The 24,683-nt window shown below is 40.3% G+C and overlaps 2 protein-coding genes across 4 annotated transcripts in view; both read right to left on the bottom strand.

Moving 5' to 3' along the window:
* LOC115628782 (putative FERM domain-containing protein FRMD8P1) overlaps positions 1-24,683 on the bottom strand; it is a 352,253-nt gene that overhangs the window by 206,008 nt on the left and 121,562 nt on the right. The gene's annotated exons all lie outside the window — the stretch shown is intronic.
* On the bottom strand, positions 1,076-2,725 carry LOC115628783. 2 transcript variants are annotated; one of them, XR_003995832.1, is made up of 3 exons: positions 1,894-2,725; positions 1,491-1,840; positions 1,076-1,435 (listed from the first exon to the last, which is right to left on the bottom strand). XR_003995832.1 is itself a non-coding variant. In XM_030524997.1 (2 exons), exons 1-2 carry the CDS (start codon positions 1,848-1,850, stop codon positions 1,406-1,408), a joined length of 390 nt encoding a protein of 129 aa, XP_030380857.1. In that variant the 5' UTR covers positions 1,851-2,725; the 3' UTR covers positions 1,076-1,405. The 2 variants fall into 2 exon arrangements, 1 of the variants encoding a protein (XP_030380857.1); XM_030524997.1 differs by having other exon boundaries at positions 1,491-2,725.

The raw sequence follows: 24,683 nt of genomic DNA, 5'->3' as shown, positions 1-24,683 counted from the left end.
CCATATTCATACACATTAGTTAGTGTACTTCACATTCACTAAAAATCCAAAAATAAACAACAATTTAAACAAAAAAAGAAACCGATTTCAAACTATTAACAGACACTAAAAAGTAAAAAATAATTGCGTATTCTTCTACAACTTAATATTCAATATATAATGTAGATACAATTATTGTTATTTTTGGAGTTGGTGTCAGCCAAGGAAACACTACAATATATCAATCAATCAATCAATCTACCAGTAATAATATGAGAATACTTTAAGAAATACTTTTTTTACAAATTAACTTTTATACGAACGACAATATACTGTGACAGATTACCAATACCTAATTAAACCCAATTTCAAATTAACTTTTATACGACAATACACGTATAACTACTGTGACAATATCTGCTACCTTGAAACAACAAATAAACCGGTACCTAGTTAAACGAATCAAACAAATTTTAATACGACACTATGCTGAGACATACGGGTAATCAAGGAAATGCTGTTACGAAAATATAGTCAACATTAAACACAAGGAATTACCGTAAGAATGACGTAGTAGTTATAGAAAGAGAAAAGAATCTGAAATGGTTCGTAATGAAGGGCCTCTTTCTCTTGACTGGCGCGGCGCGCGACCGCTGACACCGACTCCAAAAATAACAATAATTGTATCTACATTATATATTGAATATTAAGTTGTAGAAGAATACGCAATTATTGTTTACTTTTTAGTGCCTGTTAATAGTTTGAAATCGGTTTCTTTTTTTGTTTAAATTGTTGTTTATAGAACAATCATTTATACTCCACTCATTCTTAAATCTGTCATTTTCAACACTCATTTTTTGTAGCTTCGCATTTCCTATCTTGCCTTTTTGTACATCCACTTTAGAACTTTTGCTTCCTAAATTTACAGTTTCTAAATTTACATTTTCCAAGCCGTTAGATGTCAAGCCCTCACCTACGCCATCCTCACTATCTGGGGTACTTTTATCCACGTGGCTGCTGCCCACTGGTTGACCTTTTGTGCCAATTTTCTTTATCACGTCACTAAATTCATTTTCACTACTTTTACCAAGCATACTTTCCATTTGGTCAATGTTTACAAAATTATCTGTAGCAATATTGTTTACTATTTCGAATTTACATATTTTCATGAAATTTCTTCCCAGTACTGCCTCATATCCCATCGATTCGTTTGGCACAACATACATTTCAAAATCATACTTTTCATTGCTGAACACAACATAGCACTTAATTTTTGCAATAACATTTAATCTACTTTTATTTAAACCAAAATAAACATATCCTTCATCTATTTGTGGACCAAAACAACGTTTTAACAATTTTTCAAAATTACATTTATAAACTTCATTGTCAATACTCCTTTCCAGGCACGAAATTTTCACAAAGCTTATTGGGCTCCCCGAATCGATGAGACATTCTACAAACAGGGACTGGTCATTAAAATGTTTAATATAAATACTAAAATATCTTACATATTCATGACTTGCACGTTTATTTTCTGTGCAATGGGAGATCTGGTGGTCCATACTTCCACATCCATAGCAGGCTCCGCGTTCCCGCTTTGTCTTCAGGCACTCCAAAGCAAAATGGCCCAGTGAATTGCAGTTGAAGCAGCGCACCGCCATTGTACCAGATTTCTGTTCTGCAGTCTTGATCCAACGTTCCGGCTTGTGTCCCGACAGCTTTATGGTCCTAAATGCATGTAGGACTTGTGATGCCTGCGCAAAACCCTGGATTTGGGCTTGGCGCCGTAGTTGTTCATCTGGTATCCCTTCTATTATAGTCTCTGTTAATTCATCCTCATCGATGCTGATAAGCGAACCTAGCAGCATTTTTTCGTTGAAATACTCAAGAAATTCTTCACCTGTCTTATACTTGCGCGCTTGGAACTTTCGACGTCGTCAACATTAGTTCCAGTAGCTCGTTCATGGGCATGATCAGGTGTTTTGTGTTACCATGCAGCCACATTTGGTCGCCATCTCTCAGCTTCGCCATTAGCAGCATTCGCAACATGTCGTCAAGTTCATAAACAGCGGCCACAGACTTCAGTTGCGCAACCCAAATGTTTACAGGGCTCTTCCCATCAAACGCTGGCAACATGTCTTTAACAACATTTATCAACATGTTGCCTGATTTGATGATTAAGCCCGCGGCCTCGTGTGTTTCATTTCTCTTTTCTCTCTCTTTCTCGTTCTTTTTTAGCATTGCATTTTCGAGCTTCAGCATATCTAACTGTAGTTTTAGCATGTTCAGTTCGTTCTCTGCTCTACCCTGGCCATTATCGCCGTCTGCACTACGCCCATCGTCACGTGTTTCAATTGCCCTGCACGGATCTTCGGCGCCACCACCGCCGTCGCCAGGACCCACTTCTTGCTCGTCCGTACCATCTAGCGACCCTCTTTGCATTTTTTGGAGCGCCGCTGCAGCATGTTCTCTTGATGGACACTCGCCGCGGAATTCAGTTGGAATTTCACTTAAACGCACAGACGTTGAAAACTCATCGGCACATATCTCTTGCATTGTTCTATGTGTTAATTAACAAATATAAAAATTGTTCACTTTGTCGGCGATATTTTAGGTTGATCCCACTTCTGAATAATTGTGGCCGATCTTCAATCTTTTCAATCTTATTTTATTGTGCCGCTCTTTCTTTAAGTGTGGCCTTACAACCTTATCTCCATTACACCAGAGCCCTTGACACTTAAATATACTAGACATTTCACTAATACTTAATACTTAATACTACACCCCTAGTAATAAACTAGTAGCTGAGTATTTTACAATCGGTACTTGAACCAAGTGTAATTCGGAGGAGCTGAAAGGGAATGTGAGATCAGAGCTGCACGAGTGTTCTTGTTTTTCTGTTTGTTTATTGATTGAAATGCAGGGGTTTATATACAAAATTGAGAATGTGCGTAAGTCTAATTATTACTAATAAGTGATTCTTAAAATAAATCGTTGCTGGGGTGTTGTATGCAGCTAGCTGAGTCGGTGCGTGCATATCCAGCGTAGGTGTAGGTAGACGTGGCACCCGGTTGGTTGTTGTTTTGTGCACATGCGCGGCCGCTATTCTAACAATAGCTAAGAATAGCTGCCTGCGTTGACTTCATATGCACATGCGTGGCCCATGCGTAGCTCATGATACGGTCAAGTGCGTGTGACACTGACAGTACGATGAATTTCAGCGCTTTGGGGCATATATGAACACCAACAGGCATCTTTGTGCAAAATTTTGTGTCTCTGGCTTTTATAGTCTCTGAAATCCAGGTATTCATACGGACAGACAGACAGAGCTAGATCGACTGTCTTGTCAAGCTGGTCAAGAATATATATACTTTGAGGGGTCTGCCACGCCTTCTACCTGTTACATTTTTCAGCCCGCGCAAACCTAATACAAGTATACTCTTGTACATTTTATGTACAGAGTATAAACACATGTTGATAAGTGTTGAACTGTAAAATTGAATACATACACTTATATGTATGTACATGCGTATGAGGATAGAAAGCGCCTGCATGAAAATATAATGTATGTACATATCAGCGTTGGCGGACATCCCGATTTCGGCGGGACGTCCCGATTTTTAAATCAAAATTAAGTGTCCCGCACGAGACAGGCTCAGTCCCGTTTTTTTTCGGATAACTCGACAGTGAGTGCATCGTGCTGAGGAAGCGCACAGATAAGTGAGGACTGAGAGCGCGTAATGAAGTTATGTATATACTTATGTGTGCATGTATGTATGTACGTATAAACATACATAGTAGTTATTGTACTATACTTGCTATTTGGAAAATGAACTCTTTAGACCTTAGAGAGTGTCGGAAGAGAAATATTATATAGTAAATAAATAAATATTAAATATTACAAACTAATTCGCGCCAATTTCAGCAAAGTAAGAAGTTGATCATACTGCTGACTTTCAAAGGCCGCCAACAATGTAGGATTGCCGTTATACTTCTGTTTTTTTTGAATTTCATTTAGTTAATATGTAATTTGGGAAAATTATCATTTTTACGAGTTTTATTACATCAAATTTGGAGGTTTATGCCCCAAAAACAGGGCATCCTAATTGGTGCAACCGAAATATCAGCGTTTAAGTGCGTTCTTGCATCAGTACGAACAAAACGGAGTTGGCTTGCAACTTGTGTGAGTAGGTGAACGACTGCTTAACGCTTCTCTGCCGTACGACGCAAAATTTCCTTTCCTAATGCCACGAAATTCGCGTCTTCTAACTCTTTTCGTTCACGCCTTGCATTTCGAAAATCATCATGCAGGTTGTTTGGTCATTTCATAGTTTTAAGAATTGCATTAGCTATTAAGAATATTGAAGTTTAGATTTAAAAAAAAAGAATTGTTTGCACACATATATATGTAATTGTTAGGCGCTGTCTGTTTACAGCTATGTAAGTTCTATGCACATATGTTGCTCTCTCGCGCTGTCTCTCAATGCGTTCCACACGCGCATGAGAGCGAGCATAAACGATAAAATAAACTTACTTAGCAAATCGAGTTCAGACTGTGCAGTTCGCTTTTCTTTGCAATTTTTTAATATCCAGTGCGAGCCAAAAGCAGTCTGCCATTATCGTGAGATTTACTTCATTTGGAAGTAAATCAAATACATTGGACCTTAGCTTTTGCCATACCGGCAAGTTTCCAGCTTTAGCTGAACATTTTGGCGCCCCCGGGTGGACTACTGGAGTCTACTCCCTCGTTGGACCTCACATCGGCTTTCGACTTGCGATTACCGTCGTCCTACTGGTATCTTCGATTTGCGCGAGATTATTGGCGGTACTTTCCTGGACAATTGGACATTTGGCATACACTCCCAATCGATGAATTGCCACAATTTTCAGGGAAGTTTACATCAGGTAACGAGTGCGAAGAATAAATTGCGGCCACAATCGTCGACTTGCGTGTATATTTAAACGCCAAGTTTGTACATACATACATACAAGTGCAATATATGTACACATATAAATTTGTGTAATTCACAAACTAACTTATAAGCACAAATTTATATGCAAATACTCATTTGTAAATTTAGCAAGGAGTGGACCGTGATTTATTTGGCAGTCGGCATCTTACTTAAAGAAATATAGTTACTAACGCATAGCTATTGGAGCTTTATAAAATAAATAAAGTGAAAAAACATACATACATATATTCGCGTAGACAATTGCATTTATTTAGTTCTTGCTTTCTTGTACATACTTACATACATATGTACATGCTCGTACATATGTATAAATCCTTACGCACATAACCAAACGTTGGTTAGAATTTGTCGCGCCAAATCAGTGTATGTAAAAGGTCACTGCACTGCGCTAAATCGCCGTTGCTTAATTTCTTCGTACTTGCTTTCTCACTGCACTGGTCAAGCCGTTGCTAGCGGCCGTTGTACTTAGGTACATACAGGTACAAGTGCAGTAGGAAAATTACAGTTGTATGTACATATATAAGCAACAGGCGAGACTGCGTTTGCGTGCACTGATTTAGGCAGTTTTGGTTTGGCTTTCCGTTCTGCTAATTTGTTCGTTTCGATATTGTTGTTGTGCTGCTGTCACACCGCAGCAGCGTTGGCTCGTCCGCATATCGCTGATTCTCTCCCGCTCTCTTTGCTTCGGTGCCCATATCGTTGGTGCACTACTGGCTCGCTGCTATCGTGTAGCTTGCATTCGTCGTCGACTTCGCTGTCGGCGTTGGCAGAGATCAGCTGGACAGTTCGCTGTTTTGGTAACTTAAGCGTTTGGTACGCTATTTGTTTGTGGGCGCCAGCTGCAGTGCACACATAAACAACAACATAAACACTTTCGTTTAGCAGAACAGCAAAGGCTAGCAATATAGTACCACTGTACTACAATTGAAATACTTTCTTACAGCCTTTTGCATACCTTTTATTTTTAAATATGCCTGGCAAAAGAAGCAAGCAAAACCGAAGCAGGGCATTAGATGACTCTGTCTCAAATAAATTTGACTGCTTGCTTCAGTCACATGCCAATGTCGTTCGCGATATCGAACGAATAAAAAGTTCTATTCAGACAACTTCTGGTAGTATCGAGCCTATTGAAGTTGAGTGCCGATTGGAAATTTTGTCCCGGTACATTGATAAAGCCTTTGACCTACAGGAAGAATTAGATAGAATTGATCCGGCCTTAGTCTCAAGGGCAGATTTGGAGTTTCTCTGCGTCTCAACTAAGGCGCTTTTGATGAGCAAAGGCGGACGGCCAAAGCCTCATAGGGACAGCGTAATAAATTCCACAATATTTGGATCCTCGCATAGCAAACAGTTGCCTTCAATGAAGTTGCCACGGTTTGGTGGTAGCTATTCGGATTATAAAAATTTCATTGGGCTGTTTGAAAATTTAGTGGATAGTGACGCATCACTTTCAAATATTGAAAAGTTTAACCATTTGCTGTCATGCTTAGAGAAAGAAGCACTAGGAACGGTCAAGGCTTATCAAGTTACCGAGGAAAATTATCCAAAGGCACTGGCAGCTTTGAAGCGCGTTTACGATAACAGCTGTCTTATCGTATTTGATAGCATTGCCAAACTATTTGACCTTCCGAAAATGCAAGGCTCGTCTGCTAGTTCTTTGCGTTCGTTGATTGATAACGTTCGCGCTAGCTACGAGTCACTGCTCTCCTTAGGCAATGACAAACAAATTTCTAACGTCATGCTCATACACTTGGTCATGAGTAAAGTTGATCCCAATACTCGTTCAAAGTGGGAAGAGAGCCTCGACTATAGCAAACTTCCGTCTTGGGAAGATTGCGAGGCCTCTCTCAACAGACGCTACCAGCACTTATCTGCTGTGGAATCATCTTCTGGTCGCTCCCGGACTCAAAAACAAAATTTTGATGCGTCAAAGAAAGGTGGCAAAATAGCACTGGCAGTTGCACAAGCCAGTCCGCCACCGAGTCCGAAGTGTTTGTTCTGTCAAGCGATTGACCATTTTATACATTCGTGTACTCAATTCGCAGCACTTAACCGCGACGAACGATTTAAGTTCGTGAAAATGTGCCCTTTGTGCATAAACTGCCTAAGGAAAGGTCACACAACAAAGGCATGCAAATCGACTACATGCAGAGTGTGTTCGAAACCACATCACACACTTTTGCATAAATATTCTGTCGACTCAGCGCAAGCTGCAACTGCCAGCCAATCATTTGTGGCGCAAGCTGAAACGCCAGTCCAAACTTCGGCTGTTAATCACGCCACGAGCGTTTCTGACCAAGTCATACTGGCTACCAAGTCATACTGGCTCCTACCACTTTGCCAGGGCTTTACTCGACTCAGGGTCCCAAATTAATTTCATGACAGAGGAGCTAGCCAAAACTTTGCAGCTTAAAAAGGAGTGAAAAGATATTAATTTGCTTGGCATTGGTAAATGCAAATCTGCAGTGCGTCACATTGTGCACACGTCAATTGCACTATTTCGTCATACCAGCCTGAAAAGGTAATTGTCAACGTTGACGTGCCAAAAGATCTGGAACTAGCAGATCCTCAGTTTCACAGGCCGCAACGCATTGATTTGCTTCTTGGCGCAGATGTATTCTTTGACCTATTAAGAGAAGGCCAAATTAAAGGAACCAGTGAGTCGCCGACTTTGCAAGCTACAGCACTCGGCTGGATTGTAGCTGGGCGTTGTCGGTCTGCTGACTCATCTGCTCTTTGTTCACTCATTAGTTTGAATCAAAGTGGTCCGCTTGATAATGAACAAAGTTCCTTAGATGCATTAGTTCGCAAGTTCTGGGAGTTGGAAGTTCCAAATTTTTCTGAATCACATCTATATACTCCAGAACAAATGCTTTGCGAGAAGTCATTTGTGAACTCGATCACTCGCTTGCCCTCGGGCCGTCTTAGTGTATCGTTGCCGTTTAAGTCCAGTCCGCAGTCACTTGGCAGCTCCTATGAAACAGCTAAAAGGCGCTTTCTAGCCTTAGAAAGGAGATTGTTCATCACTGAATACATATCTTTGGGACATATGAACGCAATCGACAACACGGTCCCGAGAGAGCCGCACTATTTTATTCCGTATCAGTGCGTGCTAAGACCGCAAAGCACCTCAACAAAGTTGCGAGTTGTATTCGACGCGTCGAGCAAGACGTCGTCCCAAGTGTCGTTAAATGACATACTTATGGTTGGACCGACTATCCAGCCATGTTTATATTCAACTTTGTTGAGGTTCCGACTTCGACCATTTGCTTTGTCCGCTGACATTGCCAAAATGTATCGGCAGGTCGAAGTCATGGAAGCACAACGCAACTTCCAATTGATTATTTGGAGAAAAGATACCACAGAGCCACTTAAAGTATACCGTCTAAATACGGTAACATATGGTACTGCTTCGGCACCATTTTTGGCTATTCGATGCCTTAAATACTTAAGTGAGCTGCACGCAGATTCCCATCCATTGGCTTCTAAATCTCTGGCCAGCGATTTTTATGTGGATGACCTGCTGTCTGGTGCAGAAACTGTGGAGGAGTTGCAGTTGCTATATACTGAACTAAACTCAGTTTTAAAGCTATTTGGATTTATGCTCACCAAATGGTCATCAAATTGCGAACAGTTTCAGATTCAGCCTGCTGACGACCTTCTCATAGGCCATCAGGAGGATACCAAAACGCTAGGACTAGTTTGGAGTCCTCGTGATGATGCGTTTAGGTACTGTGTCGAACACCTTTCTGTTCAGATATCGCCTACTAAACGTTCGATACTTTCGTTTATTTCGAAACTATACGACCCACTTGGTCTGCTGTGCCCAATAATTACGCGAGCAAAAATTTTAATGCAGGAGCTTTGGCTTCAAAAATTTTCTTGGGACGACCAAATTCCCAGTTATCTATTAAAAGACTTAAATTCTATTACTAGTTCTTTTGATGCACTGGAGTCGATTCGCATACCCCGATACGTCGGCGTCTCCAAAAATAAACAAGTAAAAAAGCTAAAGTCGGGTGTCCCGACTTTGAAATACTCTGTACATATGTTTACAATAATTATAGAAAATAAAAAAAATTAAGAAAATAAAAAAAAATTCAATGATCGATTTTACCTTTCTCGGTATTCGAACTCACGTAAGGGGTGTATAATTGCACATTTACATAGCAATTGCGTCTGTGTCAGTGTATGTATGCCTATGCGCATCTATTCGTGTCTGTGTAAGCATTTTCGCAGTCAACCAAACAGCAACATCAAAAACAGCCGCGGGCAGCGCTTGAGCAGCGCTGCAGCAGCAAATATATTTATGGCTATAACTTCTCGTTAAATCGGTCTATCATAGTGAAACTTGGCATACGGACACATAATTACTAACTGGGGGTATTTGCAAAATTTTAGTTCGAAATTCCAAGAATTACGGGAGTTAGAAAAAATCGCATTTGCGGGGGAAAGGGGGGAGGGAGGGAAATTCCAAAATATACATTTTCTGCGTATTCACACAAGGCATCTTGGACTAAAATTTGGTGTTCCTAGGTCTTATGGTCTCCGAGATATAGGCGATTATACGAATGGAAAATCGGGAAAACCCCCATAGGGGGGAAGTGGGGGGGAAATCAAAAAAATAAAACAAACTCGTATAAAATACACACATAAGGCATCTTTGTGCGTGTGAGATCCAGGTGTGTGAGATCCAGGTGTGTGAGATCCAGGTGTTCATACGGACGAACAGACGGACAGACAGACAGACAGGGCTAGATCGACTCGTCTTGTCACGCTGATCAATAATATATATACTTTGTGGGGTCTGCCACGCCTCCTTCTGCCTGTTACATTTTTCAGCTCCCGCAAACCTAGTATACTCTTGTACATTTCATGTACAGAGTATAAAAATGCCAAATCCATGGCTTTGCTGACGCCTCAACGAGAGCGTATGGGTGCTGTCTCTACGTGCGAGTAGAAGAGGAGCAGAACGTAGCTGTTTATTTGTTGACAGCTAAGTCCAAAGTCGCGCCGTTAAAAACCAAGTCGGTTCCGCGATTGGAACTTTGTGCTGCACAGCTGCTAGCGACGCTGTGGGACAAAGTTAGGCAACTCTGCATATGCCAATAGAGCGAGTCGTTTTTTGGTCCGATTCGGAAGTAGTTTTGCACTGGCTGCAAACGCACCCGGCTCATTTGAATACTTTTGTGGCAAATAGAGTTGCAAATATTCAAGAGTCTACGTCTGACGCATTTTGGCGTCATGTTCCGACAGCAGATAACCCAGCAGATCTGGCTTCACGTGGCTGCACCACGGCCGAATTGACTGATTCGCACTGGTTTAAGGGTCCACGATTCTTAAAACTAGATTGTTCCCTTTGGCCTCGTAATTCTCATATCGAGCTGACCAAAGAGCTGTCAACCCTAGAGAAGCGGAAGAACGCGACGGCTCTCATCGTGGCCGATTAGTGCTCAAATCCCTTTCTGGATCTTATTGAAAATTCGTCGTCGTATCTTAAGATTCTCCGCATTATATGCTATGTATGCTTAAGGCACCATTGCCTCATAATGCTAAATTTCCATTGCTTATGCCAAAGGGATGCCGATTCGTGATGCTATACTTGCAGTATTTACATCGCACTAATTGCCACGCTGGTCCTCGTGCGCTCATAAGCATTCTTCGCCAACAAGCTTGGCTTGTCAATGCGCGACAAGCGTGTAGCGCAGTGGTGCGACAGTGTGTGCATTGCTTTAGGTATAAACCAATCATAGCAAGCCAAATAATGGGAAATTTGCCCGCTGACCGATTACATGGCTGTAGGCCATTTGAGGTGAGCGGAGTGGACTTTTGTGGTCCAATACCTGTCTCGATGGGAATTCGTGGCAGAGCCCCGGTCAAAATGTATGTCGCAGTATTCGTGTGTTTTACTTCTAAAGCTGTGCATATAGAAATCGTAACCGACCTGACATCTAATTCATTTGTAATGTGTTTATCTAGATTTGTCGGCCGCCGTGGGCTTGTGAAGCGCCTGTACTGCGACAATGCCACCAATTTTGTGGGTGCTGCACGCATGTTGGCGGACTTCAAGAGCAGTTTCAACGCCAACAAGGATGCCATCGTTTCAGCTGCTGCCACGAAGGGAATAACATTCGTGTTTATTCCCCCACGAGCACCGCATTTCGGCGGCCTTTGGGAGGCGGCGGTCAAGTCCGTAAAAACGCTTCTCCTAAAGGCAATAGGAAGCGCCCGACTGCGGCAAGACGAGTTGGCGACCGTGCTGGTGGAGGTGGAGGCCATACTCAACTCGCGGCCGATCATCGCAGACAGCACCAACCCAAACGACGGCGAGGCCGTCACACCAGCGCATCTTCTCGTAGGAGAAATGCTCACAGCGCTGCCGTCCGAATCAACGCAGCCCGTGGTCGAAAGCAAGCTGACCTACTTGCAACGCTGGCAGCTGATCTGCGGCATCAAGCAGTGGTTTTGGGCCGATTGGTCCAAAGACTACCTGCTAAGCCTGCAGCAGCGCCAGAAGTGGGCAGTAGGTCAGCCCGATCTGGAGGTCGGCACGGTGGTTCTCGTCCACGAGGACAATCTTCCACCGCAGCAGTGGATGCTGGGAGTCGTCGAGGGAACGACTCGAGGAGCGAATGGAAGAGTGCGCGTGGTGACCGTCCGAACTAAGACGGGCCAGTACACTCGAGCGATCCATCGTTTGGCCCCATTGCCAAAAAATATTTCTTGAAGCCCTACGGGCGTTCAACGCGGCCGATGTTTGGTCATTTCATAGTTTTAAGAATTGCATTAGCTATTAAGAATATTGAAGTTTAGATTTAAAAAAAATGAATTGTTTGCACACATATATATGTAATTGTTAGGCGCTGTCTGTTTACAGCTATAAGTTCTATGCACATATGTTGCTCTCTCGCGCTGTCTCTCAATGCGTTCCACACGCGCATGAGAGCGAGCATAAACGATAAAATAAACTTACTTAGCAAATCGAGTTCAGACTGTGCAGTTCGCTTTTCTTTGCAATTTTTTAATATCCAGTGCGAGCCAAAAGCAGTCTGCCATTATCGTGAGATTTACTTCATTTGGAAGTAAATCAAATACATTGGACCTTAGCTTTTGCCATACCGGCAAGTTTCCAGCTTTAGCTGAACACAGGTGCCAAAGTCATGGTTGCCATTCTTAGGCAACAAATATGGCTTATCAATGTTCGAGAGGCATGCACAAGGGCAATACAAAACTTTGTGCATTGCTTCCGCTACAAACCAAAGTTGCTGGGGCAACTTGCCAGCCGATCGCTTGAATCCTGAGCAAGCGTTCGCTGTTTGTGGCGTAGCTTATTTTGGTTCTTTCCACGTGAGTCTCAGAATTCGTGGAAGAGCCCCTTTAAAGTCTTATGTCGCAGTATTTGTGTGTTTTAAGTCAAAGGCAGTCCACCTCGAACCTGTTGAAGACCTGTCAGCTGATTGTTTTTTAAATTCTTTCAAAAGGTTCATCGGCAGACGAACAGACAGACAGGATGGAGTCGTACGCCGCACAGCGAGGGATCGACTGGGTGTTCATCCCGCCAAGAGCACTCCACTGGTGGTGAAGGCCGCCAAGCGCTCAAGGTGCAGGTTTGGCGCAGCTTGTCCAGGGACTACATCCTCAGCCTGCAGCAGCGGACTCGGTGGGCCAAAGGAGAGCCCAACGTGGAAGTCGGCGCCCTCGTTCTCATCCACGAGGACAATCTTCCACACCAAAAGTGGCTGACTGGGCGCGTGGTTCACACAACCGTCGGGCAAGACGGTAAGGAGCGTGTGGCAGAAGTGCGCACAGCAACAGGAGTGGTAAAACATCCAATTCACAAGCTGGCCGTACTACCTATAAGTTGAAGCCTATCACTTTAACGGGGCCGGAATGTTGAAGCAGGAGTTAGTTATAAGTTTTATTGTTGTTGAAGTGTTAGATTATAATTAGACTTATTGTAAACTTAATTTATAAGCCCATGAATGTTTTACCAGGGTAGTAACTGGAATATGTATAAGCTTATGTTGACATTGTAACGTAAAGGTGCGCTGTTAAGTTTTGTATTAGGCTAAAGCATAATTTTAAGAGAATAGAGGTAACTCGAAAACAGCATCGAAGCAAAACGCATGAATTCTTTCGCAATTATGAACTTCGTTAATTTCTGCAGCAACCCAACTATTTTTATGACGCGGTCGATTTATAGTTGCAATTATATTTATGTCGGAATTGGGTCTTGAGCCTTTGGGTCTTTTCCAGAATCACTCATTTTAGGAGCGTAGCGACTCTCCGCATGCAGCCGTATTGATCAGTCGACAACGCAATTCTAATTCGCCTCCCGCATATTTGCTGCCATACTATTTCTTAGCGCCACACTCGACTTCAACACAAACAACACACGTCCGCTTTTGTTTAATTCGCCGCTTCAATTCAAAAGAAACGGACAACGAATATGACAAAACAGCTATTGTACATTGTGAAACAACTGATACTCTACTTAGGTGCCGACATGCCACTACGATTTGGGCGATCACGAAATGGGACAGATATTTGACAGACTTTCATAGTCAGAAACAGAGCCATTTAACCATGTTTCCGAAATTCGAACGCTATGCTTAGATAATACACCTCTAACATTTTGGTAATGAAAGCGGAACGTGAACATAGTATAGTTTTTTTAGGCATTACTAGTGGTTGGTTGCGTAGAGGGGGAAACAGGCGATAAAAATTGAAAATTCAAAGTAAGCAGACATGTTTCTCAGTCGCTCCGGAAAATTCAAAAGAACTTCAAATAGCAAATGCTTATTTCACACCCATTAAACACAGTGAAATAAATAAATAATCAGCTAAACATGTGCAAGTGCAGTTTTGTGTTTTGCTTCCCCAACCAAATTTTCCAATAATTTAAAATAAATCCGAGAAAAACTCAAAACAATAATACACATTTGCGCCTAAAGTAATAAACGCGCGCAAAAAATACAAGTAAACATCACAATAGCAAAACGCGAACACACAGCCACAGTTACACATAACCAACCAACTCAAAAACTAAATTGCATTGACGCTAAGCTCATAATAAATCAACATGGCACCGCATTTTTTACGAGCCTATACTATTGATGCAACTACATTTGCTCTCATCTACAATAACAACAACACGTACTTTTTTCTCTTCATTGTTTTTCTGCCAAGATTTTGTTCAAAAAATTCCGTTCCTAACTGTGAAGTGTTGATACTCTAAACGGGAATTAAAATAAACTGTTTCCTGAATTTTCGAAATAAAATCCTATTTTTAAAACAACTTAAAACAATTGGTCTACTATCTCCGCATATTTGTGTGGTTGTGCTACATCGGAGAGCGGTCTAATTTCTTTCATTCTTAAAGACTATTTGTAGGCCAAAAATAAAATAAATAAAAACAAACTAAAACATTTTCCAAAGGAATATAAAACGTACACAAAACGCAGCCAACGACCAACATCATGTCCCTAACTTGCTCCGCGAGCAAATGCGAATTTGGTGGTAAGATTGTTGGCGACTCTTACCTTATATGCTGGTTGTGTAACAACTTCGCACACATCAAATGCGCTGGTTTTGGCTACAATGGGCGCCTTGATGACATGATTTCCAAAGGAATTGGCTTAACGAGGTCTTGCGTTGCTTGTCGAGAAATATAACCTGAAATGCGCACCTTCATGAGGCAAACACGTACTGGGTGCATTGAAGTTCGGAAACAATTTTCGGCCCTAAATGAGAAATTCCTAACTCTTGAGTAGCAATTTCTCGGTCTCGAGCTCCTTAGTGAGTCTCCTAAGAGGAAAATCGCTAATCCTGCAACTGGAAGAACACCCTCAACTTTTACTATTCCCACTTGCTACATTTCCTCATCCGATGCGGTGGTTGATATTGATATGGAAGTAACCACGCCAATGTCTGAAACTTCCACTTAAAATTCTTCGCAAGCCTTCCCAGCTGGTTCAGCTGCCATTGCGAGTGTACATCTGCCGTTTCTGCAACTGTTCCCGGGCCTGCATCCAACACCTCTGTGCCTCCCTTGAAAGGACTACAGGGTGTGGCACCACCATCTAGAGCTTCTGGATTACCTCTGAGAGAGAGATTACCTCTGAGAGCAATAAAAAATCATATAAGTGAAAAACTTCACGTCTCAGTAGAAGTAATCTCTGCATTGAAGTTTAATTTTAAACATAAGCGTAGCATTTCCGCATTTAAACAGACTCTCTCCTATCCAAAGCACTACAATTTGGCCGGAGCACACTGTCATGCATGAGTACAAACGCAAGGATTTAACTTTCAACTCTAGTTCAAAAAACTAATATGCCTCTCTATACACTACCAAAACGTCCGAAGTCTTTTGGGAAAACTAAGTACATTTTACATTAATAGTGCCTCTTTCGAATCTGACATCGTAGTTTTAACTGAAACCTGGCTTAATTATACTGTTTTTGATCAATAAATTCTCGTTAACAAGTTCATTACATATAGAAGGGACCGTCCAACTCTTGGTGATGGAGTTCTGATCGCAGTTCTCAACTCGTATAATTCCGAACTGTTCCCATTTAATAATATTCATGACATTGAATTTATAGCTGCAAAAATTACAGTCGGGAAAATTAACACTTATATAACTTGCTCGTACATCCCGCCTAAGTCTGATTTATCTGTCTATTTGAACCACCTCTCTGCAATACATTTCGTTTCTTCAGCTGTAGATAACGGTGATCAATTGATAGTTCTTGGGGATTGAAATTTGCCTCACATCTCATGGGAGTCCTCTACTGACTCTGATCTTTTGCTTCGTCATAACCATCATTAATTCATAGATGGCCTAACGGATATATCATTAAACCAAATTAATTTCATAAAAAACAATAGGGACAGAATACTCGACCTAATTTTTGTCAGTGACATATCCCTCGTACACGTTTGCAGGATCTCGCCATTATCTATACCCGAATATCTATATCATCCTACCGTATCTCTCAACGTTAAAATTTGTCCCAATCGTCAACTTCTTGAACAACATTTAAGGGACGATATGGTGTCTCTTGGCATGAAGCTAGTGGACTCTACAGTACCTACATATTTCTCTTACACATCTGACACCCTTCTTGACGTATTTTTATACCCTGTACATATACATAATTGTACATATATATAATTGTATACTGTTGTATAAATTCGGTCAATTCTAAGAAAAGTTATTAGCAAAACAAATTCTCGCCAGTACAACCCCCCCAAACTGCAGCAACAAGTTTGCTCTTCTTCCTCTTTTTGCTGCTGCTATGGGCGCATATAACTTAGGGACGGAAGCTTACATGGGTACAGGGTATTACACTGTCGGGCTTGCTCGACTGTAGCGTTCTCTCTTGTTTGTAAATGACACCGGGAAAATGCTCCTATTTGACCAACTCTCTGTACCAGCTTTTTCCAAACAAGATTTGATTTTCATAACTTAGGATATTTTCTTGGACCATACTGACCATTCATTTAGTTATAGGGACTTCAGGAACATTGACAATACGCTACTGTTTGACATTTGTGATAACATGAACTTTGATGACATTTATTCAAAACCCACCGTAGACGAGCAGTTTGAACTGTTTAATGACAACGTTCAGCATCTGTTCAATACTTTTGTGCCGCTTCGGCACAAAGTAATCAAGCCTGAAAAACAAGAAGGTTTAATAGGGGTATCGGATGGGCAATAAAATGCAGGGACGACGCAAAAAATGGAAGAGGTACAAGACGATGGCTCACTTATCGCAATATAAAAAACTGAGGCGTACAGTTGGGCTGAAAATTATGAATGCAAAACGTGCTCACTTCTCCTCGAAATTCTCCTCAGCCACTTCATGCAGACAAGTTTGGGCCGAAGTTAAAAAGTTAGGGATTGGAAAAAGTAGACCTTCTTTAAATCTTTACGTAGATATAAACGAATTAAACAATAAATTTGTACAACTAGCAGTACCAGAAGTCCTTGAAAATGCGTACATGAATCCCACGTCGTTATTAAACTGTGATACTAGCTTTAGTTTTATGTGTGTACGTCAATGTGATGTTTTCGATGCAGTCCTCAAAGTTAAATCCAACGCCATAGGCCTAGATGAGTTACACCCCAAATTTTTAAAATTATTGCTCCCTAAAGTTCTAAAGTATATAACTCACATATTTAACTCAGTGCTTACGACATCGTGCTTTCCGTACAAGTGGAAATCAGGAAAAATTGTTCCTATTCCGAAAGGAAGCAATGACTTTAGGCCAATAACAATTCTACCATTTCTATCAAAAGCACTCGGACACCTGATGGCAAAACAAATTAGCAACTACATACATGGTAGAAAACTCACTCTTGAGCGACAAACAATCGGACTTCAGATATAATAGAAGTTGTGTCACATAATTAATTAAAATCACTCACGATATTCGAAAGGAAATGGACAACAGTATGGTAACTTTTCTAACCCTCCTTGACTATTCAAAAGCTTTTGACACCGTAAATCACACCATACTGTGCACGAAATTGAAAAGACTTTATAATTTATAAGTTGTAACATCGCATAATTTTTCGTCTTTTTTATTTATAAAGCGTGGAGTCCCTCAGGGGTCTGTCTTAGGACCACTATTGTTCTCAATTTATGTCAATGATCTTCCATGTTGTGTGTCTAATTCCGAGTTACACATGTATGCCGATGATGTTCAGATGTACAGGGTGCGCCATATTTTATGTCGGTATGTAAACATTGAATATCTTTGAAAATAAACAACCGATTTTCAAGTATGAGATATTTTTATTTAATTTGGTTCTGTACAATTTCTTCTTTCTTCTTTCCAACACTGGTCTACTCAAGTCAATCGGTTCACTAATGAAAAAGTTATTCAATATTTACATACCGACATAAAAGATGGCGCACCCTGTATGTTAGTCGTCCGTTATGTAGAATAGATGAATGTATTCGTGTCTGCAATGATGATCTCTACAAAATCAGTAAATGGGCTAGTATTAACGGATTGGAGGTTAACCCTAAAAAATCGAAATGCTTAGTAATATATAAAAAAAAAATTAACACAATCTTGAGCAAGTACGATTTAACAACGAGCCCATTGAGTACGTAGAGCAGGCAATAAACCTAGGCATAACTATAAATGAATCGTTATCTTGGTGCGACCATGTCAATAAGGCAGTAGGTAGATTATATAGCGCACGAAGGCGTCTGTCTTTGACGCAGAATTTTCTTCCTGTAAAACTAAAGCTCCTTATTGCCAAAACATGCCTGACACCCTTGCTATTTTATGGGATTGAACTTTTTGGATACTGCGATGCAGTAAGTCAAAACAAATTAAAAGTAGCCTTTAATAGCATAGCCCGGTATATTTTCAACATTCAAAGAAGAGATTCAATAACGACATACGCCAAAAAAATATATAATATGACCCTTGACTCATGGATTAATCTTAGAACCCTAATCTTCTTGCATAAAGTTATCACACGTAAGGAACCGAACTATTTACACGACAAAATAGCTTTCACCACATCAAGAAGAACGAATAACATAGTTTGCACGAGATTTAAATTAGCAAGCTCGGAAAAGCATTTATTTATTTCCGCTGTTCGTCTGTGGAATGAGTTACCGCATAACCTGAAAACAATCAGCAGCGAAACGCACTTTAGAGTTAAGATTCAAGCACACTTGCTAAACATTAACTAAATTAACGTTACTAAAAATTATTATATTAAACACGTAACGCTAGTTGAGTAGGCAAAATAGATTAAGTATAAAACTAATTAAACAATCCTAATATATCTATATATATAAAACAGTTTGTCCTGACTGACTGATTGGTGATCAACGCACAGCCCAAACGGTAAAGGCTAGGAAGCTGAAATTTGGACTCAAGTATCCTTTCATATTCTAGGTCCCCACTAAGAAGGGATTTTGGAAAACTCGAGCTCCAAAGGGGGGAAAACAGGCTCCAACGTTTGTATGAAAAATCTACAGTTTTCATCTGATTAACTTTAAACTTAGTTTGTATACTCTCAGAACAATACGAAGAAAAAATGTATACTTGGTTTTTTGATATTTTTTTTGGGGCCTAAAATATGGGAGTTTTCCTGTAAAAAAAATGTTGGGGCACAAAAGCAAACCGCGTCAACAGCCCACAGCCTACACGGTAAAAGCTAGGATGCTGAAATTTGGGCTCAAGTATCCCATCATGGTGTAGATGAGCACTAAGAAGGGATTTTGGAAAATTCGAGCTCCAAAGGGGGGAAAACGAGCTCCAAAGTTTGTTTGAAAAATCCGCATTTTTTAGCCGATCGACATAAAATTTGGTTTCTGAAATCAATTAAAGAATACAAACAAAACTGCATACTTAGATTTTCGAAATTTGTGTTGGAGCTTGAATTATTGGGGTTTTAATATTTATTCACTATTTCAAATGAAAAGTATGTGTTATAAATTTAGTCCGATCGATTTAAAATTTGGATAATGTAATCTACGTAACTAAATCTACAACTTTGCATTCAAGGATTTTCAAAATATGCATTTTACAAAAGCAGGCAGAACAAACAATACAAAATATCAAACAGTTGGGGACAACTAAGTATACATACACACACACACACATGCAAACAGCTGTTCGTGTAGTTGCGTGCAAACGATTGAAATAGCCAAAGCAACATGTGAGACACTGTGTGAATGTCCATACATATGTGCACATCTATGTATGTACATATGTATCTACATGTGTATGTTTGTACATTCGTCTTGCACTGGCAGAGCAAGAAATGTTAATTAATTGAAAATTATATAACATTTTTTAAAGTAATTTTTTCTTTGTTTAGTGCATTTGGCATTAGTGTTTTCATTAATAACTTTATGCAGCAACAACAAATATCAAATAGTTGGGGACATCACATACACACACTCACACACACAACAAACAACAGTTCGTGTCTATGTGTGCGGTTCTCTACGTACGGTTGAAAAAGTAAAGAGAAACATACATATGTATGTATGTATGTATGCCTGTGTATGAATATAGCATGTATGTACATTCGTATTAATGTATAATTTGGGCAATCGAACACAGTTGTTTGATTGTAAAAAAAAATAATGCTCTAAAAACAACAACTGCAAGTCATTGGCTCGCTCTTCTTCTTTCGTTTTGACCATTTAATGTTAATTGCAAAGGCAAAACGCCAAAAGTTTACAGTTACCGTCGCTAGACAACGACTGCGTAAGCGATAGTAAAGCAGAAACCGAATAACGGAGCTACGCATATTCTGCTTCGTATTGCGGGCAGATGTATGTATGTATATGATTTGTTCTTATTGATCTCAGTAAATAATTAGATTTTATTATTTAAATATTCAGCTTATTCCATTCAAACTTCGATATTTTGATGCTATCGGTGGCTTCAACTATCGAAAGTCTTACTCTAGCAAATTGAGATGAGAATTGTCAGTGCTTTTTGATCGTGGCTCATCGCTGCACGGCATTGACACGTGTGCCGTGTTTCATATTCCGAGTTTGTGCGTGACCGTATTGACTCAATATGGCACGAAAAGACTCAAATGTGAATTTAAAATTAGGATATACCCTTTTATTCCCCTTTTTTTGCACATAGTCTATCGTAAAACGTTGCGGTTTCTCTATATATAAAACAGTTTGTCCTAACTAATTGGTGATCAACGCACAGCCCAAACGGCAAAAGATGAAATTTTTACTCAAGTATCCTTTCATAGTATCCATCATAGTGTAGGAGCACACTAAGAAAGGCTTTTGGAAAATTCTAGCTCCAAAGGGGGGAAAACGAGCTTTAAAAAATATTAGTTATAGTCGTCATGTTCGTTTAACGAAATAGTTTGGCAAGAACAAAAATGTAACGGACTACTGAACAATTTTTTGTCAAGAACAGAAAATGTTCATTTAAATACCTTAAATGCCTTCCTACTGGTAACTTAAAGGGTGAAAGCATATGGGAAGGTTATGCACACACAAAATAAATACAATTGGAAACATTATATTGAGCCGGGTTAAGACGGGCAATACCTGCTAGTATTTAATATAATTATAAAGAATAATAATAATGTTTAATGTTAAAACTAAAATTAATAATATGAAAATACCCTACTAATAAGATTGATATAATTAAAATTGTAATGACTAGCGTAATAATTTAAAAGTATCCTGATACTTGTAACGCTAGGATAAGGTTAACAAATAAATAAATAAATATATGTATTATTAAATATATATATATTCCAAGTTAGCAGGAGCTGGTTGAGTTCTTTTTCTCGGCTTGATCTCTTTAACTATCATATGAGGAAGCCAAAATTTAGTGACAAAAATGATTGGAAACAGTTCAAGGCGACGTAAAATTTAAAAATTGACACGCTAGCAGAATTATTGCTAGCAATATAAGTTTTAATGTCGTATCTGCGGATAACAAACACTTGTTTTCGTGGGGCCACGACATTTTGAGTAGGAGGATGGGGAGTAAAAGCTGCAGCCTCCACCAATTTAGGCGTTTAGTCTGAAACGCGTGCGGACCTATTTGAAGCAGTACTGAAGACTGCTTTTTCATTGATCGCAGGCGGAATGTTAACCAGCGTCGATGACACTTCAATTGCAGAAGGCAGGGGGGAGCCATCAAATATATTAGGGGAAGCTTACAGCCCTGCACACTTAATATGCATAATGTTGTCAAACAACCAGCAGCTAATAAACTGCGGTTGGGCACCATCATAAGCAGGATGCTAGTAGTGCAAGATTTTTTGCAGCACGCCATATTCAAAAACAAATAGTAAATGACCACTGTGGCTAAAAACAGTGTGAAGTAAACATAAACAGACTTAAACAAGTAAAAAAGCTAAAGTCGGGTGTCCCGACTTTGAAATACTCCGTACATATGTTTACAATAATAATTGAAAAAAAAATAAGAAAATTTAAAAAAATTTGATCGATTTTACCTCTCTCGGTATTCGAACTCACGTAAAGGGTATATAATTGTACATTTACATAGCAATTGCGTCTGTGTGAGTGTATGTACATATGCCTATGCCCATCTATTCGTGTCTGTGTAAACATGTTAGCAGTCAACCAAACACCAACATCAACAACAGCCGCGGGCAGCGCTTGGGCAGCGCTTGAGCAGCGCTGCAACAGCAAATATATTTATGGATATAACTTCTTGTTAAATCGGTCTATCATAGTGAAACTTGGCATACGGACACATAATAACCAACTGGGGGTATTTCCAAAATTTTAGTTCGAAATTCCAAGAATTACGGGAGTTAGAGAAAATCGCATTTTCGGGGGAGAGGGGGAAGGGAGGAAAATTCCAAAATATACATTTTCTGCGTATTCACACAAGGCATCTTGGAGTAAAATTTGGTGTTCCTAGGTCTTATAGTCTCCGAGATATAGGCGATTATACGAATGGAAAATCGGAAAAACCCCCATAGGGGGGAAGTGGGGGGGGGGGGGAATCAAAAAAATAAAACAAACTCGTATAGCGTACACACATAAGGCATCTTTGTGCAAAATTTGGTGTCTCTAGCTCTTATAGTCTCTGAGATCCAGGTGTTCATACGGACGGACAGACGGTCAGACGGACAGACAGACAGGCAGGGCTAGATCGACTCGTCTTGTCACGCTGATCAATAATATATATACTTTGTGGGGTCTGCCACGCCTCCTTGTGCCTGTTACATTTTTCAGCTCGCGCAAACCTAATATACTCTTGTACATTTCATGTACAGAGTATAAATACCGGAGAGGCTACTGGCGACAGCAAAAAGCAAAAAAAAGGGCACAAACAACAAAACAGTGACGCAGCTTAAATAAAATAAATATAAAACACAAAACTGCAGTGCACAACTGATAAATCAAAACACAAAACTCGGGCTTACCGGTTAGGCAACAAATTTCAACAATTTAGGCTGAGGCAAAATTATTCGCAAAAAATAATAAAGTTAAGGAGCGCACAACAGAACTTCTTCTTCTTCATATCACTCAAGCTACTGCTGATAAGATCCCAACTACTGAATACGTAACGGGTTTGGGCCGGTTGGTCAGCAAAAATGTCCAATTAAGAGTTTCGTTGGGCGGCAGTTCTGAACGTGCTCACAGTAACACCCAAAATCTCAACCAAGGAGTATGTGGATGCGAATCCGCCGAAAGGGATTTTTCTGTTCGACGGACTTCCATTGATATCCAGTATTTTCGACCATTCATCGGTCTAGGTAACTGCTTAAAAAGCGGAACAAAAACACCTGCAACAGATGTGACTACTGAGATATCAGTCCTTCAGAGCAGTTGCAATCAGGTGTCGCTGATGATTTCATTAGCAGATTTATTAGTATGATTAATGCTGCCGATGTGAACGGCATATCGCTAATAATGCTGTCTATCTTAAATGGCATCAATTCCATGACATCTTTAAAAAGATGATTCATAAGGCCGAGTTACACACGATCCCAAAAATATGTTATTTTTAAGGCCAATGTACAAGGCGAAGCAGAGAGGTTGATTCGCCACATTTCGCTCACTGAAGCGAATTACAACACGGCTTGGAAAATACTTCAGGACCGTTTTAACAACCAGAGATTGCTATGTTCGGCGCTGCTTAAGAAAATGTGTGACAGAGGAGACATCGATAAAACAGTTTCATGATACTATTCATCAAACACTGACGGCATTAGAAAACATGAACATAAGCGCGCAGACCTCGGATCTAGAACGACTAAACTGGGCACAACAACAATGGTTTTGGTTATTGCTTCTACAGTTCCCAAATAGTGCGGACGATATAAGCCGGTTACGAGAACTTGGGATACATGGAGAAGGTGTAGCAAAAGGATATACCAGCACCACTTCACTATGTCACAATTAACTAATTACGGCCCATCCAAAACGCCAAAACCATTGGGCCTGTAATCAATAGCTACTATCTTGTTAGCATTGATTCTGATGTTACTGTCAGCTCTAGCACAATCAATAAACATAACACAGTTCGAGACTGGACCTAGCATCTTTTACGAGGAGTTAGGCACAACTAAATTAGCCACTTCGGAATGGACCATAATTGCTTACTATGATCTGGAACCATACTGGGATGACATGACATGTCAGCACAGACAAAAACACCTATTAGAATTTTGCTCCCATCTTCAGAACATGACGGCTTGCTGATATTTGTATAGACACTTCAAGCACATAGATACTAACTGGGGGTATTTGCAAAATTTTAGTTCGAAATTCCAAGAATTACGGGAGTTAGAGAAAATCGCATTTGAGGGGGAGAGGGGGGAGGGAGGGAAATACCAAAATATACATTTTCTGCGTATTCACACAAGACATCTTGGACTAAAATTTGGTGTTCCTAGGTCTTATGGTCTCCGAGATATAGGCGATTATACGAATGGAAATGGGAAAACCCCCATAGGGGGGAAGTGGGGGGGGGAATCAAAAAAATAAAATAAACTTGCACAGCATACACACATAACGCATCTTTGTGCAAAGTTTGGTGTCTCTACCTCTTATATTCTCTGAGATCCAGGTGTTCATACAGACAGTTTTCAATTTTTTATACTCTGTACATGAAATGTACAAGAGTATATTAGGTTTGCGGGAGCTGAAAAATGTAAAAGGCAGAAGGAGGCGTGGCAGACCCCACAAAGTATATATATTCTTGATCAGCGTGACA

The sequence above is a fragment of the Scaptodrosophila lebanonensis genome, unplaced genomic scaffold (assembly GCF_003285725.1).
Source record: "Scaptodrosophila lebanonensis strain 11010-0011.00,11010-0021.00 unplaced genomic scaffold, SlebRS2 tig00000126-arrow-arrow-pilon, whole genome shotgun sequence".
In the NCBI taxonomy this organism is placed as follows: Eukaryota; Metazoa; Arthropoda; class Insecta; order Diptera; family Drosophilidae; genus Scaptodrosophila; species Scaptodrosophila lebanonensis.
Note: the sequence above shows the minus strand (reverse complement) of the source record. Positions and strands in the feature narration are given on the sequence as shown.